Here is a 23,282-nt window from a genome sequence, read left to right as displayed (position 1 = left end):
TTATGTATTTTTGTATGTTTAATATTATTTTTTTCGTTTATTCTATATATGAATATATTATTATATAACATATTAATGTTTTAATTTTCATGTTTGATATAGAATTCAATCGGTATTTTAATTCTTGTATTTTAATTGAATGAATATATATATATATATATATATATATAATATATATATATTTATATTTATTAATATGTTTGTAAATATGATAATATGGATCAATCTTTTCATATATAAAAAAAAAAAAAAAATTTACCATTATATAAATATTCTTACTTTATACATTATGTAGTTAAAAGACTTAAAATATATGCATTTTGGTATTCTTTTTTTTTTTTTTTTTCTATTTAGTTTTGTTTTACATGTAAATAAACTTAAATTTGATTATTTTTTTATTTTAATTTTTATTATACTTTTTTATAAATGTGTGTAGTTATTACTTTATTTTTTTACATACATATATATATATATATATATATATATATGTATATATTTTTACAATCTGAATGCCTTAAGTTTATTTGATACATATATTTCCATTTTTTTTTGGAAAATAAAAAAGATAAAAATATAAAAATTTTTGATAACGTATAAATTGTTTTTTTTTTTTTTTTTAATATATATTAAAGGATGCGGCTTTGATTATATATATATATATATAATATAATGTGAAAAAGTCTAATAAAAGAAAAAAAAAAAAAAAAAAAAAAAAAGAAGTAAAATAATATATATATATTTATGAAAAAAATCTTCAGATATAAATATGTTTTATCTTATTTTATTAATTTATAGTGTACATATTAATAATATATTATATAATATATGATTATGTAGAAATTAAGAAAAAACAAAAAAAAATAAAACAAATACTTTTTTTATGTGATTTTATTTTATTCTATGTTAAAGAATGATATACAAATTTACATTATACTTCTGCTGAATTTGTAAAAATTTATAATTAATGTAATGATTTCTTTGATTTATTATTTCTTTCAAATTTTTATATTTTACTGTGCATATTTATAATATTATAATGTAAATGCAATAAATATATTTTATATATATATATATATATATATATATATATATATATATACATTTATATTTTTTTATATTCCTGTTACACATAATATATAAATAAATATTTTCACATTTGTTATATTTTTTATTTTATTTTACTTCCATTTATTTATTTATATTCTTTCTTTTTTTTCTTTTTTTTGTTTTTACATATTTTAAAAATAATATACCGTTATGTAAAAAATGTGTTCATTCATATAAACGGTTTCTCATTATATATATAATAAATATATATAAATTTTTATAAATTTATATATTTATCATATAAATGAATATACACATATATATATATATATATATATATATATATATATATATATATTTTTATTTATATATGATTAAAAAAAAAAAGAAAAAATTGTATGATATGGTATAATTACAATACTGAAGTAATTTTTTTTGTAAATTTTTATATCATTTATTGTTTTAATTTATTTATTTATTTATTTTTTTTTTTTTGAAAAAAAATAATAATATGTTATAAAAGTAGACATAATATAAATTAGTTGTTAATTTTTATATATAATATTACATCATATTGTTTATATTTGTTTTGTTGGTTTTATTACCTTTTTTTTTTTTCTTTTTTTTTTTCTTTTTTTTTCTATATAAAAATTTATAACAATATATTTGTTTACTTAAAAATAATATATATATATATATATATATATATATGTATATATTTTTGAAGAGGGAAAAATATGGTGTTCTTACATTCTTTTCATTTTTATCCTTTTTAAAAATTTATTAAGTAAACCAATTGATAAATGTGATCACATATTTTGGTGTGTTTCACTTTTTTTTTTTATTTCTAAAAAAAAGAAAAGAAAAAAAGAACTTTTTATATTTAATTGGTACTTGTTCTTTTAATAGAATAAGTTGTGTGCAAATCTTATAGAAAAATGAATCAATATGATCAATGGAATCGTAGAATTCGGGTAGGAAAAAAAAAAAAAAATAAAGAAAAATAAAATTAAATATATATACTTTGTTGAATTAATTATATTATATTGTTTTATTTTATTTTAATTATTTATTTTATTTTTTTTTTTTTTTTTCCTTTTAGACAATATGGTACTGTAGTAGTCTGTATGTAGAATATAAGAACGCTTTGAGGAAATCCAAAAAAATGCCGGTGGAGAAAAAAAATGAATACTGGGAAAAGAAGCATGAAGAATTTGCTACAAAGATGTTAAATAATATATATGAATTAAGAGGTAAGGAATATTATTATAAAAGTTAAAAAAAAAAAAAAAAAAAAAAAAAATAATATATATAAATATAAATATATAATACATGAATGCGTTGTCTATTTTTCATATTTTATAAAAAAATACCACTACACGTTTATATTATCTTTATTTATTTATTTGTTTGTTTGTTTATTATAAATAGGTTGGTGGGTTAAAGTAGGACAATTTTTAAGTACCCAGGAAAATATCATGCCTGTTGCTTATATAGAAAAATTTACGAAGCTGCAAGATATGATGCCTACGTCTTCATTTGATAAAATAGAAAATATTTTAAAAAAGGAATTAGGTAATTTAAAAAAAAAAATAAAAAATAAATGTGTCTATGTATGCATAAAAGTATGAGTATATGTATGTATAAATTTATGTACAAATGTATGCGTATATGTATGTATAAATTTATGTACAAATGTATTCGTATATGTATGTATAAATTTATGTACAAAAGTATGCGTATATGTATATATAAATATATGTATTTTTTTTTTTTTTTTGTTTGATTCCTAGGTAACATTTATGAAATGTTTGAATACATCGATAAAGAACCACTAGCTAGCGCTTCCATTGGACAAGTACATAAAGCGAAATTAAAAAAATATGATAAACATATATGCGATATAGACAGTAGAAAGCATAAGGATTATAATGTAATAATAAAAATTCAACATGAAGGAATAGATCAGTTTTTGTCATCAGATATAAGTACTTTAAAAAAAGTGTCTTGGGCATTTGGATTAATAGATAAGAATTTTTATTTTACAGATTTTATAGATGAATGGCAAGATTCTGCTTCTCGAGAATTAAATTATAAATATGAATTATATCATCAATTGTTAGCTTATAACAGTTTTAAAAAATCAGGTATCCCTGTAAAAATACCTAAAATTTATTGTGCTCATACAACTTCTAAGGTATTGGTTATGGAATATATTAAAGGCTTTAAAATAACTGATACTGAATTACTTAAAAAATATAATGTAGATACATATAAAATGGTCTATAAAATTATTGACTATTTTGCTTATCAAATACATAATGATGGTTTTTTTCATGGGGACCCACATCCGGGAAATATATTAGTCATGATGGAAGAAAAGAAAAAAAGAAAAAGGAAAAAAAAATATAATAAAGATAAAATAAATAACTCGAAAATGAAAATGAAAAATGAAAATATATATATGAACAAGAGAAAAAAAAATCATAAAAAAAGTAATAGGAATTCTAAGAAAAAGTTAAGAAGTTGTAAAAAAAAAAAACTAGAAATAAATAAAGAAAGAGAAAAAGGAGAAGAAAAGAAAAAAAATATGTATAATAATAATGATATAAATTATTGTGAAAATAAAAATGAAGATATTATAACAAACAATCCCAAATTACAAAATAATAGTAGTGATATGAAAAATATAATAAAATTTACAAGTTATTCCAAAAGTGTATCTTCATCTAATGCTTCATTGATGGATCATTTTGTGGATTCAAGATATAATATTGATAAAATGAGAGCTCCTAATAATTTTTCGAATCCTTTTCATAAATCTTTTAGTTTTGTTGATTATTCACTTAATCAAGATGTAGATTCCGATAAAATGAATCAAGAAGATTATGAATATATTTTGAAGGAAAATATGAGTGATGGTTTAGATAATATGAAAAATTGTCTCTCAATATCCCATGAATATATTTCATGCGATCAATCAAGAAGTGGAGTAACATCTATTGCGACAAGTAGGAAAACACAAAATAGGGATTCTAACAAAGCTAGTGAAAATAGTATTATGGAATCTCGAGAAACAACGATGTTTTCTTTTGTTAACAATATGGAGGAGTTAGTCAAGATGAAATCCGAGACTAAAACGGATCTACAAATTAAAGGTAATGATAAAAAAGTGGTTAAAGGTAGTAAGTGTGACAATAAAAATGATCAAAATGTTAATAATGATAATATTAATAATGATAATATTAATAATGATAAAATTAATAATGATAATATTAATAATGATAATATTAATAATAATAATATTGTTAATAATAATAACAATATTTCTAATGGTGAGAAAGAGAAAAACAAAAGTGGTCCGATATACAAATCCAAATTCAAACTATCAGATTTAAAAAAAAGAAAAAATGCAAAATATAATTTTGTACCTGTTATTATTGATTGGGGTTTAATTAAACAATTAGATAGCGTAATGAAATTCGCCTTTTGTAAATTAGTTTATAATATTAGTTGTATGAATGTATTAAATATTATAGAAGCCTTTGAAGATATGGGTTTCTGCTTTAAAGAAGATTTTACATACGATCCTGAAATATATATTGAGAATTTGAAAACATACTTTTTAAGCAAATTAGAAGAATCTAAAAGTAAAGGTAATGAAGGAGAAAAGGAATTTGGTAGTGCTAATACAATTGATGAAGCAAATAAGAGTAATAAGAATATGGAAATATTAAAAAATATTGAAAAAAAAGATGTTATGGATAAAAATCCGATAAGTGATGTACCTAAAGATATTATATTTTTTATGAGAGTAGCATCATTATTACATGGATTATGTACACAATTAAATGTAAAAATTAATTATTTAAATATTTTTTCCAGAAGAGCTAAAGAAGCTTTAGAAAAAATATATATACCAATAAATAATAGTATACACACAATACCAATAGATAAATGTCCAAATACATTTGTAGAAAAAAGAATTCATCAATTTATAAAAACATTATATGAAAAAAAAAAAATATTAGGATGTCAAGTAGCCATTATACATAAAAAAAAGCTAGTTGTTAATACATGTGTAGGAATTACAAGTACAACAGATAAAAGGCCTATAACAAAACATTCTTTATTTAATGGATATTCATTAAACAAAATTATTTTAAATATAGCTCTATATCATCTTATATGTAACTCAGTAAATGAACAAACGTCAGGTGAAAGTATTCTGCTCGGTATGGATAAGAAAAAGGATAAGCTAGGGGAAAAGATAAGTCAAAAAATTCAAGAAAAAATAAATGAAAAGATAAAAATTAAATCAAGTGCGAAGGACAAAAATCAATCCGATGAAAAAATTAAAATGAAGATAAACGAAAAGGATAAGGATAAGGATAAGGGTAAAGGTAAGGAAAAGAATAAAAATAATAATAAGCAAAACAATGATAGGGATAAAAATAATAATGAGGAAAACAATAATAATGAGGACAATAATAAGGATAACAATAATAATAATAATAATAATAATAATAATAATAATAATAATAATAATAATAATAAATTATTAAACGAAATGGATCAAAGTAAACACAATGCAAATGAAAAAACATCCAATATGAAAAATAACAATAAACTTTATGAAGAAGAAGATGTAGAGGATGAAGTTGCTGATGATAATAAAACAGATAATGAAAATAATTATATTACCGAAAAATTAAATGAATTTAATAAAATAGAAAACGATTATTTTTCAGCAAATGTTAATGAAAATATAATTAAATGTGAAGAGTTTGGTGAGAGCAAGGATATTATAAGTCCTTTATCTGTCAATAGTTTCATAAGTTTTGATAGTTATAATAGTTATAATAATAATGTTAGTTGGATCAGTAGTATGAGTAGGAATAGTTACAAAAGTATGATTGAAAGGATAGAAGATGATGTGGAATATAAAGAAATTAATGATGATCTACCTAATGATAGTAAGGTTAGTTGTATGAGCGAATACAAAAAGGATGATAAATATAAAGGGAGAAATTATATACATGATCACAATAATGATGATGTACATCATCATAATAATCATAATAATCATAATAATCACAATCATCACCATAATCATCACCATAATCATCACCATAATCATCACCATAATCATCACCATAATCATCACCATAATCATCACCATAATCATCACCACCATCACCATCATGATAATAATATAAATAAAAGTAATAAAGATACAGAGTCCAATCCAAATAAATCCATAAATATATATCCAAATATATCATATAACAAAATGGATACCTTAATACAAAAAAAACAAAGTTATATTGATGAGAAAAACTTTATAAAAAGTATAGAAAGCAAACAAATAAGAAATTTCAAAAATATTATTAACGATCATATTTGTAATTACTGGGATGGATTTATATGTAATAATAAAAAAAATATAACGATAAAAGATATATTAACTTTAAAGTGTTTTATTAAGAAACCTTTTCATGATAAAATAACGTTAAGCAAATTTATAGATTACGATCAAATGATAAATATGATTGAGAACTCTAAGCATTATAAGAGTTCAGATAAGACGTCGAAATATGGAGAGTATTTATATTTAATCGATACGTATATTATATCTGAGTTAATACATAATATATCAGGATTACATTATTATGAGTATATATATAAATATATAGTGAAACCATTAAATTTGACTGAAGAAATGTTTGTACCTATACCTTCAGAATTATTAAAAAATCAAAAATACGAAGATTCAAAAAAGAAAAATGTCAACAATCAAAATAATGTAAATACCACTGGTGGTCTTAGTAATAATAATTTAGATAAAACAAAAAAATATATAAAGGATAAAAAGACAAATGTTATAGATAAGAAATCTATTGTTATGGATAAATGGCCTAACATGATGAAGGATTATACAACCGGTGCTTTAAAAAATAATGAATACAAGTCAACTTCATTTATTGGTGGTAAGAAATTTAAAAAGTCTAGTACTATTTCCAACTTTATAGACGATATAAATGATGATATGAATTTTTATATTATGAACGCGGAACTTTTAAAGTTTGAAAATATTAATTTAAAGAATACCATATCTAACAAAAAAAAATTTGATAGTAATCAAAAAGTTTTATCCAAAAAAAGAAGTATAAGTGTAGATGTGTATTATTCTAAGAAAAAAATTAAAGGTAACACAATAAATAGAATAAAATAAGAACAAGTGAATAGATAAAAAAAAAAAAATAAAAAAAAAAATAAACACATCAAAATTGATATATAAAGAAAAAATATATTCATAAAGATGTAATATGTAATATGTAATATGTAATATATATATATATATATATATATATATATATATTTATTTATTTATTTATTTTTTGTTTATTTATAGATGGTAGTAAGAAGGAGAAAAAAAAAAATAAGGATAAGAAAGATCAAAAGGGAAGTAAAACCAAAATGGATTTTGAAAAAAGAGACATTGCAGAAATGAAGAAAGTAGATAGGAATGAACAGAAAGACCAAACGAATCAACAGAAAGATCAAACGAATGAACAGAAAAACCAACCGAGTCAACAAAACGAACAAATGTATGATGACATAGTTGAAACGTATGAAGATATAATTGAAACATATGAAGACAAAATAGAACTAAACCATGATAATGATGATAGTAACATAAAAACGAATGATGTTTATCATGACATTATAGAAGAGAAAGAAGACAATGAATATTATAATAATATTAAGAATGAATATGAGAATAAAAGGAATAATAATAAAATTGAAATATCAAAGGATTCTTTAAATAAGAATCCATCTAATATAGAATGTAAAATGAATATTTTAATAAATAACGAACTTATAGATAATGAAAATGCAAGAAAATTAGATTCAAGTAATCTTCTTGAAAGTACCTTAAGGAATAAAGAATCCTTTAGTTTTAAAAATAAATTTCTGAATCATGTAGATAATTTAAAATTAAAAACGAAGAAAATAAATGATTCTATAAAAAATATGTATGAAAATAATGAGAATATTTTTTTGAAAAATTTCTTTCTATCATCTAAGAAATATGATAATATAGAAAATAACTTAGATCACAGAAATGTAGAGGCTAATTGTGTAGATAATAATATGTGTGAAAGTAATAGTCTGAATAATAGTTGTTATAATAATAGTTTTTATAATAGTTTTTATAATAGTCATAGTAATAGTAAAAATAGTAGTAAAATAAGAAACTACAATAATATGGATAAGGAAAATAATAATGTTAATAGTGATAATATAAATTTCAATCCCAATGATAATAAAAAGAAAAATAGTTATAATAATAATAATAATAATAATAATAACAATATTATGGTGAGTTCTAGCCCTTATATTTATAATTACAACAATAAATATATATTAAAAGAAAATTATGATAAAAAATTTAATATGAACAAATTTAATAAAGTAATGTTATCTAATCAAAAAGAACCAGTTCATAAAAATAATAAAAAAGATAATTTATTTTTATTTGAAGAAAGAGGTAAGAGATCACATAGTTATAGTGACTGTAGAAATGAATCACACCATGTAATGAAAAATTCTTATATGGAGAATATTAACAATATAAATAATTATAGTAATAGTAGTATGAATTACTTAAACTATTATATTAGTAATAAGAAAAGTGTAAATTATATGAATGCTAATGGGGTCGTCATAAATTATGATGATAATAATAATAATGTAAATAATGTTAATAATGTAAATAATATGAATAATATAAATAACAATGAAACTAATAATACTAACAAAATGAGCTTCTTTACAAACACTATCTTGAATACTTTTCAAGATAAAAATAATAAGACAAAAAAGAAAAAAGAAGTGAAATGTTTAAGTAATGAAGATAAATATTTTTATAATTTAGAAGAAAGAAGAAAATATTATAAATATAATTTTGATAAAAATATCAGAAAGTTATTTAACAATGTGGATACAAAAACGAGTGGTGAAGAATCAGCAAATAGTCTATTGAAAGAAAAATATAATAAATATCATAAGAGAAATAAAAAATATAAAAAATTGTTCGAATATATCAAACAATTAAAAGATCATATAAAAAAAAAAAGCGATCATATTAGAGAGGCAAATGAAGCATTTATAAGAAGTATAAAACAAAAGCAAGAGGACGAAAATAAAAAAAAAGAAGAGAATAAAAAAAAAGAAGAGAATAAAACAACTGATGGGGGTAAAACAACTGATGGGGGTAAAACAACTGATGAGGGTAAAATAATTGAAGAGGGTAAAATAATTGAAGAGGGTAAAACAACTGATGAGGGTAAAACAACTGATGAGGGTAAAACAATTGATGAGTGTAAAACAACTGATGAGTGTAAAACAACTGATGAGTGTAAAACAACTGATGAGTGTAAAACAACTGATGAAGGTAAAACAATTGAAGAGTGCAAAATCATTGAAGATAATAAAAAGGGTAGTGAAGATTACAATAAAAATGAAGAGAATAAATCGAAAGAGGAAAAAACACCAAACGATGACAAATACGAATTTGTTCAAGATACTGAAGAGCTCATAAAAAAGGTTACGAAAAAAGATCAAGAGTTGTTGAAAAAATTAATAGAATATAAATACCAAATATTAAAAAAACAAAATAATAACCTTATGAAAAAAAAAAATAAAGAAAATATATATATGAACGATTATTCAGATAATATAGAGATGTTTAGTGATACTGAAACGGATTCTACTGATTATTATGATGAAGATGATGCAGATTATGATGAACATATGGTTGAATATAATAATTATCATGATGAAAGTAATCAGAATACAAAAGATTATATATTTTATGATAAGAAAAAAACGAGAAGAGAACTAAAAGAATTACGACGTTTTAATGAAAGGAAGAAAAGGTTAGAAACATATTTAATTATGAATAAGTTATATAATCAAAATAAAAAAGGAGTGATATCAAAAGAATATCATACAATTAATAAAAAAACGGATGTATATTGGCGACTAGCATTTGCAAGAAGAAATATCAATGTATTAGAAAACGTAACACAAGAGGATGTGAATAATCAATTAGAAATGTTAAAGTCAAATGGGAAGGTACAAAAAAAGGGAGCAGCACATAATAAGGAAAATGAAAATGAGGAAAAAAATAAAAATAATAAAAATAATTATATTCATAATAGTAGTAATAATATAAAGAATGATCAAGAGAAATCATCACTAAATGATAATAAAAATTTTGATAACAAACTTAAAATGTATGTAGATAATTTTAATATTAAACAATATAATAAATATATATCATTATTCCAATTAATGCAATCGAAACCATATATTTTAGATCCATTAATTTATGATTCAAAAAAAATTTTGGATAAATTTATACCAATCAATGGTAGATTTACAGCAAAAGCATTATGTAAATTATTTGCATTTGTGAATAACGAATTTTTTTTTCCATCTTATATTATTAATAAAATAAGAAAGAAATATACTATTGATAAAAGTGTAGAGGCATTGATTTTAACAGGAGCTATGAGTAGAACATGGGGTATGGGTTTTCAACTTTTTGAATGTGAATATAATGCTAATATTAATGATGAATTTAATTTATATAAAAAAAAAAATAAATATAAAAAAAAAAATGTAGAATCTAGAAAAAAAAAAAAAATAAATAAAAAAAAAAAAAAAATTGTTGGATATGGACAATCCGATTTTTCAGGATGTTTGGCTATATCATTTCCAGAAATTGATTTATCTATCACAATACTTTTATCTGACGTTTTTAAAGGAGCAGACGTAATAGAAAATGAAAATAATTCAACAATTATGTGTTATATATGATATATGTTAAGTCTCAATATTTATTTAATTTATTTAATTTATTTAATTTATTTAATTTATTCATTTTTTTTTTTTTTTTTTTTTTCTTTCTTTTCTATCGTTTTCTTAGGTGTGTCATCTCTTATTAGAATTTATATTAAAACTATACGGATTGAAACCTCAATGGAAAGTGCCTGTCAAAATGTCTGAACTTGTCAAAGTTTTTTAAAATTAAAAAAAATGACAGAAAAAAGAAAGCATCTTTTTTGTCGTCCTACAATTCGTAATACACACACATATATATATATATTATATATATGTGTTTATTTCTTCCTAATTTTTTTAGTTGTACTTTTTTTTTTTTTTATTATTATATATATTTTTTTTTACCCAGTAGACACAGGAATATACTCTTAATAATTCCCCTTTATTTTTTAATTTGTCAAATTATACAAATTTATTTTTAACATAGAATTTTATAAAATTATTATACTAGAAAGAGATTTATTTTATTTTATTTTATTTTTTTATTTATATTTATTTATTTATTTTTTATTTCCGACAAAAAGAAATATATGGCTAAATTAAATATAAATAGCGTAAATGTTATGTTGCATATATAAATCATTAAGATAATAATTTATTTGATTCATATACTATATATATGTGTTATTTAATATGAAACAGTTTTTTTTTTTTAATTTTAATATTTTTCGTTGTTTTATTTTATTTGTTTTTATTTCCTATTTTCTGTTTTTTTTTTTTTTTTTTTTTATTCCTTGCGTTTAAAATGTTTTTATAATAAATACATAAATAAAATTCATATTAATAATTTAAATAATAAATATATATATATATATATTTATATATATATGTATTTTTTAAAACATATAAAACATTATATATATTATATATATATATATATATATTGATATATATATATATGTATATATTATATATATTTAACTAAATTTTAAACATATACATGTCTATTTTATATAAAACTATATAAAAATATGTATAATATATATATATATATATATATATAATGGAAAAAAAAAAAAAAAAAAATAGAAAAAAGAACAGATAAGAAAAGAAAAATACTACTTTTATAGATAATATTTGTTTTGTTCAAAAAAAAAAAAAAATATATATATATATATATAAATAAATAAATAAATAAAAAAAAAAAAAATATATATATATATATATAAATAAATAAATAAATAAAAAAAAAAAAAATATATATATATATATTTGAGTAAACAATTATGAAAAAATATATACATTAATATATATATATATATATATATATATATATTATGTATATACATAAACATGCAAAAACAATATCTTATAACAAATATAAATTAAAAAAAAAAAAAAAAGAGAAAAAAAAAAGAAAAAAAAAAAAAAAAAAAAAAAAGAAATATATGATAATATATTAAAACATATATATCAAAATTTTTATTATGTATATTAATAATGTTATTATTTTACAATTAATATATTAGGATCCTAAGTTTTGTAATATATTTTTTTTTAATTTGCTGCTTTCTTTTTTTCCACTGGTTTTAAAATCTAAAGAAAGAAATAAATGTAAACGTGAAAATATAAAAATATATAAAATATGTAAATATTAAAATACATTCTTGTCTATATATATATATATATATTTATTTATTTATTTATTTAATATTCATTTTCTTATATCATACTTGAAACGAACACATTAATGTCTCGTCAACACTCATCATTGCACCGGCATTATCAAACTCTCCACAATAATTAGGAGCAGAAAATAATGTAACTAATTGGCGCTTTGCAAAAAATTCATATCCATCCTCCACGACCTATTTAGAAAAAAAAAATTACACAAATGTTATAATAAGAATATATACATATATATATATATATATATATATATATATATATTTCTTATAAAAATATACAATTTAATTTACAAACAATCACATATTAACAAACACATATTAGTAGTCATATAGAATAAAAAAAAAAAAAAAAAAAACATTTATTTAATATATTACCTGATGTGCCCTGCATATTAAATCTAATTCGTGTTTTCTTAAAAAGTTATGAACAACATCTTGACCAAAGGTAAAAGAAACTCCTCGATCATTTTCTCCCCACCCATTAATTTCTTTTTCTGGATCAGACCACAATAAATCACATAATAAACCTATCAAAAAAAAAAAATAAATATAACAAATAAATAAATAAACACATATACATATACTTTTATATATATATATATATATATATATTGTTTAATGGGGCATATAATATAATGAAAAAAAAAAAAAAAAAAAAAAAAAAACATATTCACACACATTATATATACTTAATATTTTCCTCATTCTATTTATTCATATCATTTGTCAAAATACCATTATCAGGAACATCAGTAGGCCTAGTTATTTTCCTTATTTGTTCCATATTATTTAATTCAGGTGATAAACCACCATGCATACAAAAAATTTTTTCGTCAATAATAGCTGCCACAGGTAAGCAATTAAAGCAATCAATAAATGTTTTCCATAATTTCACACTATATCTTCTTTTACATTCGTCATAGAATCCGTATATTCTATTTATTGAAGCGCATTCGTGGTTACCTCTTAATAAAAAAAAATTTTCAGGATATTTTATTTTATATGCTAATAATAAACAAATGGTTTCTAAACTTTGTTTTCCTCTATCCACATAATCACCTATAAAAAGGAACAAAAAATATGTACATGTATAAAAAGATATATATGCCAACTTATATATATATATATATATATATATTTTTTTTTTTTTTCTTTTATTTTAACCTAAAAATAGATAATTTGCATCGGGTGGAAATCCACCATATTCAAATAACCTTAACAAATCATAAAACTGTCCATGGATATCTCCACATATTTTTATTGGTGCTTCTAATTCTAATAAAATTGGTTGGTTTAAAAATATTTCCCTACTTGATAAACATAATATTTTTATTTCATTTTCTGTCAAATTAACATTTTTTCCTGGTCTAGTTCCACGAACTTCTATTAGTTTTGATATTACATTATCTATATCTATTTCTAATGCCATAATAAATATTTACTTGAGCAAATTTATATTAATCCTTCAAATGATATAATAACAATTCTTCCAACAATTATTTTATTAATCATGAAGAATGAATTTATTTTATTTGATATGATTTTTTTTTTTTTTTTTTTTTAATATTTTTTTGTATTTTTTTTTTTTTTTTTTTTTTTTTTTTTCTATCGTCTTTATGTGTCCTTTAATTTTATGAATATTATATATATATATACATATTTATCATATATTATAAATAATTCTTTTTACATATTTCATATATTTTCCTTGTTTTTTTTTTTTATCTTATTTTATTTTTTTTTTCTTATTATGAATTATATAACTTAATAATTTTGAAAAACAAAAAAAAATATAAACATTGGTTTATATTGCTTGAAATTGTCAGATGATATAAAAGAAAGTTACATATACAAATATAATCTTGTATATATAATTTTTTATATTATATAAACATTATATATATATATATATATATATATAATAAATATATATATATATATATTTATTTATTTAATATATACACCTCATTTACAATATAACTCTTCAAATTAAGTTCTGTCTTTATAACTACTACACAAAGAATAATTATTATTCTTTTCTTTTCTCTTCTTTTGTATATGAGAAGGACAATTTGATATAAACGTTATCGTTATATCTTGAATATTATTAATTTCTGGTTTTTTATTTTTTCTGTTTTTTTTTTAATTATATGTATATATATATATATATCCATATAAAAAAATTTAACTACGTTTTAATAATATTCCTAAATAATTTATAATTATTTTTCCTTCTCATAATTATTGCAATATATCACAAAACATATTTACTTTTTCCACTATGATTATATTTCACGTAATATTAACAACAATACACATATTTATTTATTTCTTTTTCGTTTTTCTGCTTGCTCTATTTCTTCCTTTTTATTTGAATTTCTCTATGCCCATATAATGATAACATACATATAAGTAATATTATAATATATCTTATTATCCTTTTTGTTCTGTTCCTTCTTTTTTTTTTTTTTTTTTTTGGGTGTGTATTAAATTTATATATATATATATATATATATAAACGATTTATTTTGTTTTCCTTTTTTTTTTTTTTTTTAAATATTCTTTTGTATATTTCTCTAAATATATTTATATATATATATATTAATATATTTATATAATTATATAATTATATATGTATACTTCCTTTCCTTTCCTTTTATTTTATTTTATATTTCTTAAAATTACATAAAATTTAAAAGATTGTTAATTTTTGAATATTACGAATATGTAATAATGTCAATTATATTTTCAATTTTAATTGACATGTATATGTGAAATATATGTTTTAAAAAAATATATTTATTTTTGTATGTGCATATTTATAATATTATATATATAATACATATAATATTTTATAAATATGTATTTTATAAAATGGAAACATAAAAAAAAAAAAAAAAAAAAAAAATTTTTAACAAATCAATATATTAAAAAGGTTATATTATTATAAATAAATATTACGAATAATATATATACATATATATATTTTTTTTTTTTTTTTTTTCTTCTTTCTTTTCTGTTTTCTTTATAATGGGAAATATTTTAATCATCAATTAAATATATATATATATATATATATATATATATATATATATAAATAATATATATATATATATTATGTATTATATTTATATATATATATATTTTTTTTTTTTTTCATATTAAATATATAAAATTTTTTAAAGCAAAGAAAAAAAAAAAAAAAACAGGAAAATAAATAAAAAAAAAAGAAAAAAATATATGTAAAGATTATGTATATTTATTATTTCATATTTGAAATAAAAAAAAAAAAAAAGAAAATTAAATAAAAATAATATATAAATTAAATGTTTTAATCAACAAAATCTACACACTAAAATGAAATATAAATATGTAATATATTATTATATATATGCAATAATTATTTTAATATAATTATATATATATATATATATATATATATATATATATATATATATATAACAATAATAATATTATATTATATTATATTATATTATATATATATATATTTATATATTTTGTATAAAAAAATATAATAGTTAAAAGAAAAAACGAAAATTAAGGTTAACATTAATTTAATTATTATTTTATAATAATTTTAAGATTGTATTAAAATTCTTTTTTTTATGAATTTAAAGAAAAAAAAAATGATAAATAAAAAATAACTGATGTTTTATATTTTATTAAATTTTATTCATATATGTATTCTTGCATAATATTTATTTTTGACCAACTATATATAATTTTAGTATTCTTTTAAAAAATATATATATATATATTATATATATATAAGGAAATAATTGGAAAATATAAAAAAATGTGAGAGAAATAGGGAAAATAAAAAAAAAATATATATATATATATATATATATATATATATATATATAGTTATTCAATGCGAACGTTTTAAAATAGTGAATTATATTAAGAAAATGTGTACCTTCGTATTATATTATTAAAAAATTCTTTTCCCAATTTTTATTTTTATATAATTATATTTTAATAAATGAAAAAATAAAAAGAAACGAAAAAAACATGTATTTATAAGAGTACATATGTGTGCATGTTTTATATGATATAATATATATATATATATATATATATATATATATATTATATAATATTATATTACTAGGGGAAACTATTTTTTCTATATATAACATAATATCCTATATTTCATATTATTTAAATTTAATATGTTCCAAATTTATTTTGTAGTACTCCGTATAGATCAACATTATATATATTAATTTCTTTTAAAGAAAATTAAAAATTAACAAAACGTATTATTAAGAATATATAAACATATTGATAATTCTGTAAAAGAATATATTTATATTATCTCATATGTGATGTATAACATTTTGTTATGAACAGGTCATGTCATTTTATGAATACTTTTTATTTTTTTTGGCTACTTTTTATTATTATTTTGTGGCTGTTCATAAAAAAAAAAAAAAAAAAAAAAAAAAAAAAAAAAAAACACTATATATATATATATTTATTTATTTATATATATTCATTTAATGGTGACTTTATCTTTTTTGTTATGATTCGTTTAAAAAAATATTCTTTATATTTTATTGGATAATATAAAATATAAGATAAACATACAATACTTTTATTTGTATACATATATTTTAATATATACCTATTAATTATGTCTAAATTTCTAAATAAACCCAATTATGATATTCAACTGTATATTATCATGAACAAAGAAATGTAACCTTATAAACATATAAACATATAAACATTTTAATCATTTTATCATTCATAATATATATATATATATATATATATATATATATATAATTTGCACAATAAATGATAAAAGTAGTTGTTTTCAATACGAATGTATATTTTTCTTTCATCATTTGAATACAATATGATAATTTAGACGATGAAAAAATATTCAATTATTTGATGTTCAGCTGTTTTTCCATGTACATTATATTTAATGACTTAAATTTAAATCATAAGACCATTTCTTCCATATAATAGTCACACGTTTTGACATATTATTAGGTGGTCACGTCTCCACGTCAAGAAGAATATATGTTATATATATATATATATATATATATATATATATATATATATGTATACATATATTTTTTTTTTTACTAAAATTTAATCTTAGACAGAATATATTTTAAAGTCTTATAAAAATATTAAACTTTATAAATTTAATATATATAAAATAATACATCTTTATGAAATTAAATGAATTCAGTAAAAAAGGAAGGAAAAATGGAAAAAAAAAAAAAAAAAAAAAAAAAAAAAATTAATTGTCACAACTTATTCATATGACTAAATAATGATAACAATAAGAATAATAATTATTATTACTATTTATATTATTATAATATATATTTATTTATTTATTTATGATTTATTACCATTTCACATATATATATGGTATAAAAATCAAAAAATTTTTTTTTTTTTTTTTTTGTTTGTTTATGATTCTAATACCGTATTAATATCTTTGTAGATTTTGTCAAGTGGTCCCTTTTCTCTAATAAATTTACAACTAACACCATCTGAAATAATTCTTCCTTTTTTTTTATATTGTTGATACTCATCTTTAGAGAATGGTGTGAATCCCCATTTATTACTAACAAAAACTTTTTGTCTTCCTGGGAACTTATATTTAGCTCTTCTTAAGGCTTCACAAGCTTTTGAAACGAAATTTTCTTTAGTTCTTATGGAAAGTAACACTTGACCAATATCTACTCTAGCCACAACACCATTAGGTTTACCGAAGGCTCCTCTCATACCAGTTTGAAGTCTATCAGCTCCTGCACATGACAACATCTTATTAATTCTTAAAACGTGGAAAGGATGTATTCTTACTCTTAAGTGGAAATTATCTTTACCACAATTGGTAATCATATATTTGTTTGCACTAATACGTGCAGCTTCTAAAGCTTCAGATGATATCTGTTCATATTCGTAAGATACTAAATGTACTACACCGCTAAATTCATTGACATCAGCTTTCTTTCTACCCATATCATAAATTCTTATCTTAGGGTCAGGAACACCTCTACAGTAACGACTCTTTGGGTAGGGTTTATTTTTACAGTACCTATAACACCTTGCTGGTCTTCTTCCCATCTAAAAAAAATTTGGGGAAAAAAAAAAAAAAAAAAAAAAAAAAAAATTAAATTAATATATATAATATATATATATTTATATATATTAATATTTCTCAGAAAAAATGAACCCTCTTGTATTTATTATTCATAAAAAAAAAGGATATAAAATTTACAAAATCTAATATAATATTCACAAACAAATTGTTATTAAAGAAATTTAGAAATTTATTTGTATTATTACAAACATTTTAATATTCTCAAATTTTATTTTGCTTTTTTTTTCTTACCTTGTTAATTTATATAAAAAAAAATATATATATATTCAAGAAGTTGTTCTTATATAATTTTTATTTTTTATTTTTTAATTTTTTAATTTTTTGTGTTATTTCTTATATCACAAATAAAATTAAAATATAATAAAAGCCTTTTTTTTTTTATTATTTATTTTTAATTTAATGGCATAATAAAATGACGAAAAAAATATTAAAAAATAATAAAAAAAAAAAAAAAAAAATTTCCAAAAAATATTTCTTAAAAATAAATAATATAGTAAAATAAATGAGAAAAAATTGATTTATTTATTTTAATATAAAAATATTATACATATATTAATATATATTATAATATATTATATATGTAATATATTATATATATATACTTTTCACATATGTAAAATTTGTGAGTGTTTTTTTAGTTTTTATATGGAATGAACTAAATATTTTTTTATAATATATTATAAAAAATATAAAAATATATTAAGTATAATTTTTCTAATAATATAAAAAATATGTATATTGATTTTATTATGTATATACTAATTAATTTAATTATATGATTATAATGCATATTATAATATATATATATATATATATAATATATATAATATTTTATTTCTACAGGTATACACCAAAAAAGGAATAATATATATATATATATATATATATATTTCTTTTTATATAATATAAAAAATGATATAAATATGAATTCATAATATTATTTATGTTATTGTATATAAATAATTATTATATATTAATATTAATATTAATATATATGTATAAAATATATATTATTTTATATATATAAAAGGTTTAAAATTATTTAAGGTATAAAAGCGAACTAGGAATATATTTTTGTTACAATTATATTATTATATATATATATAATGGGAGAACAAAGGTTGCCATATTCTTTCTTTTTTTTTTATATATTTTTAAAAATAAAAGTCCAATATATTAATAATGTTAAAAAAAAAAGAACATATTTTATATTTTTTAATTTTTTTAAATAATATTATATGTTAATTTTTATTATTATAAATAAGAATATTATATAAGAATATATATTTATATAATATAATATATATATGTCAACCCCTTTACCCTCTAAAATTTTATATATGGCTTAATATAGCAACAAAAAAAAAAAAAAAAAAAATCCTTTTTTCCCCATATTTTAATATTTTTTAAATATTATTATATAAAAAATACATAAAATATATATTTATAATTATATTAGTTATCATTTTATTACATGTAGATTTTCATATGTGAGTTGAGCTATGTATTTAAAATTTTTTTTTTTTTTTTTTTTTTTTTTTTCTACATCCACATTATTTTTTTCTGTAAAGAACGATTCATTTAATATACCAATATGAAAAAAAAAAAAAAAAAGAAAGAAAAAAAAGATGGATGAATAAAATAGAAAATATATTATATATATTTAGGCATATCATCATTTTGATTACATTATATATAATTGAAATTCAAATTATAAAATCATTTTGAATCTTTCGGGATATTTGATGGGTGTATGTATACACCATATATAACAATATTTAAGAGAACAACATTAAAAATGATTATATATATGTACATATTGTGTATAATGGATTGAAAAACACAATTTCTTTATATACAATTTTAATTTATATTATTATATAATAATTATTGTTTTCTTCTTTTGTTTATCTAGTTATAATATCAAGGAGACATTAAATATTATTTTCAATAAATTATTAATTAAAAAAAAAAAAAAAAAGATAAAGGAAAAATTTTATTTTTGTCTATAAAAATGTTAAACATAATTTGTATAAAAAAAGAGAACTTATATATTAAATTATCATATTATATATATATATTAAGAAACATATAATTGTATCATTATCTATAATGAACAAAAATAGTTTAAATATATACATATATATGTATATATTTGTGTGTGTATTTGTATTAAATATAACAACTCTTAAGTCCATCAAATTTTCTTTTATTTTTTTTTAAAGAGAACAATCATAGTGGGATTGATTGATTTATAATATATGATGTAGAATATTTTAGAAAACTCATCAAAGTAGAAAAAAAAAAAACAAAACAAAAAAAAAAAAAACACGTTTTAACCATGACGTAATATAATTATAATATGTTGTAACACTATTATAGTTATAATAATTTGTTATGATTTATAAATTTTATTTTATCTTGAGAGTCTTCTTGTAAATAAATAAATAAATATATATATATATATATATATATATATATATATATTTTTTTTTTTCGTCTATCATATTTATGATATATATATATATATATATATAGAAAGACTATCATTATAAAGCAATAATCAAATTATAAAATATTTAAAAAAAAAAAAAAAAAATATATATATATAGATAATATATGATGCATAAATAATCATTAGGCTATAATTATTTGGCTATATATCTATTTATATATATATATATATTTATTTATTTATTTATATAATGTTATTATATATACTTTTAAATTTTTACGAAAAAAATTAAAAATAATAAATATATATATATATATTTAGAATTATACATAAATAGTTTCATTTAATATATACTTTCTTTTAGAACTTATTATAGAAAATTGTTTATGTTTAATGTTTTTTAAAAAAATATTTTTTTTGTACTTTTTTTTTTTTTTTATTTTTTAATAATTATTTCAAAACTATGAAAAACGGAAAAAAACATCATTTTAAATATAAAATTAAAAGGTCTTGTCGAAATATGAAGAATATATAGAAATATTTTTATATATTTTGTTTTATATATATTTTATACATTATATAACCACAACCCCTATTCTTACAATAATTAATAAAAAATATATGTATTATATAATATATATTATATATATAAATATATATATATATATTTTATATAAATAAAAAAGTGTTTCTTTATTAAATCATTGATGAAATAAATTAAAAATTATAGCATATATATATATATATATATATATATATATATATATATAATCATATATTTATATAATTTTATTATTATAAATTATTTATATATATATAATAATATATATTATATAATGATTTTATATTTTTTCAAAAGCAATAATATATATATACAATAATAATAAAATAAATTGAAATTGTTTTTGATTTAATTTTATATAAATTTTATAAAAAGTATTTTGACAAAAATACAATTATTTATTTATTTTATTTATTTATTTATTTTATTTATTTATTTATTTTATTTATTTATTTATTTTTCTTTCTTTCTTTTTTTTTTTTTTTCTTTCTTTCTTTTTTTCTGACTTTTAGCCTTTTTTGTTTTTTTCCAAATTTTTCTTCAATTTTTATATGATGTTGTTTATATTTATATATATATAATATATTAAATATATATATATTTTTTATATATTTATAAAAACAAAAAAAAATGACATAATATATTTATATTATATATATATATATATATAAATATATACATATATTTGTTTATATTTTTATAAAAACGATTTGTTGGTTTTATATTACAACAAAAAGCAACAAAACAAGAAAAATGAAATAATAAAATTAAATGGCTTGAAAAAGTCCAACTGTAATATATATAATATATATATATTGTATGTATCATGTTACTATAATTATAATATTTAAATATATATAAATAATATATATATTATATATATATATGTTATACTTGTATATGTTTTTTTTTTTTTTTTTTTTCGTTTTTCTTTTTTTTTTTTTTTTTTAAAACAAAAAAATCATATGTTGAAGATAATATATTATATATTATATATATATATATATATATATATATATATATTAATTGTTGTAGTATTAAAAATGAATTATTTTATGACATCATGTGATTTATGTGATTATGTAATATATGTAATATATGTAATATATGTTATATATATATAACATAATATATATTATATTTATGTTTATTTAATCCTTCTTTTTTATGTTTTTATATTTTTCGTTTTATGTTATTTTGCACATTAAAAAGAAAAAAAAAAAAAAACATCTTGAACTTTTTTTTTTTTTTTTTCTTTTGTTTTTTTCCTTCATATATAAATATATATATATATATATATATATAATATGATATAAATATAATATATCCATATATAATAAGAAAAAAAAAAAACAAATTTTCTTCTTCATCAGAATATATATATTCATTATATAAATGATTTTATAAAAACAAAATTTAACAAAACACAAAATATATTATATGTTATAATATAAAATATGCACACATTGGAATGGGAGAATATAAAATATATAATAATAAATAAAATATAATAAT

The 23,282-nt window shown here is 17.7% G+C and overlaps 3 protein-coding genes across 3 annotated transcripts; 1 reads left to right on the top strand and 2 right to left on the bottom strand.

Moving 5' to 3' along the window:
* Window positions 1–1,985: 1,985 nt before the first annotated feature.
* On the top strand, window positions 1,986–11,146 carry PF3D7_1414500 (atypical protein kinase, ABC-1 family, putative; the record flags this gene model as incomplete). The annotated part of the gene is made up of 6 exons (XM_024473352.1): window positions 1,986–2,021; window positions 2,150–2,300; window positions 2,479–2,622; window positions 2,841–7,256; window positions 7,463–10,893; window positions 11,048–11,146. The coding sequence occupies 6 exons, from the start codon at window positions 1,986–1,988 to the stop codon at window positions 11,144–11,146; spliced, it is 8,277 nt and encodes a 2,758-aa protein (XP_024329197.1).
* Window positions 11,147–12,459: 1,313 nt separating this feature from the next.
* On the bottom strand, window positions 12,460–14,019 carry PF3D7_1414400 (serine/threonine protein phosphatase PP1; the record flags this gene model as incomplete). Its single annotated transcript, XM_001348279.1, has 5 exons — window positions 12,460–12,498; window positions 12,636–12,770; window positions 12,966–13,117; window positions 13,326–13,649; window positions 13,755–14,019. The coding sequence occupies 5 exons, from the start codon at window positions 14,017–14,019 to the stop codon at window positions 12,460–12,462; spliced, it is 915 nt and encodes a 304-aa protein (XP_001348315.1).
* Window positions 14,020–18,053: 4,034 nt separating this feature from the next.
* Window positions 18,054–18,713, bottom strand: PF3D7_1414300 (60S ribosomal protein L10, putative; the record flags this gene model as incomplete). Its single annotated transcript, XM_001348278.1, has 1 exon — window positions 18,054–18,713. The coding sequence occupies one exon, from the start codon at window positions 18,711–18,713 to the stop codon at window positions 18,054–18,056; it is 660 nt and encodes a 219-aa protein (XP_001348314.1).
* Window positions 18,714–23,282: the final 4,569 nt, after the last annotated feature.

The sequence above is a fragment of the Plasmodium falciparum genome (assembly GCF_000002765.6).
Source record: "Plasmodium falciparum 3D7 genome assembly, chromosome: 14".
NCBI classification, from domain to species: domain Eukaryota; phylum Apicomplexa; class Aconoidasida; order Haemosporida; family Plasmodiidae; genus Plasmodium; species Plasmodium falciparum.
The sequence above is the reverse complement of the archived record's forward strand: the minus strand, read 5'-3'. Positions and strand labels throughout refer to the sequence as shown.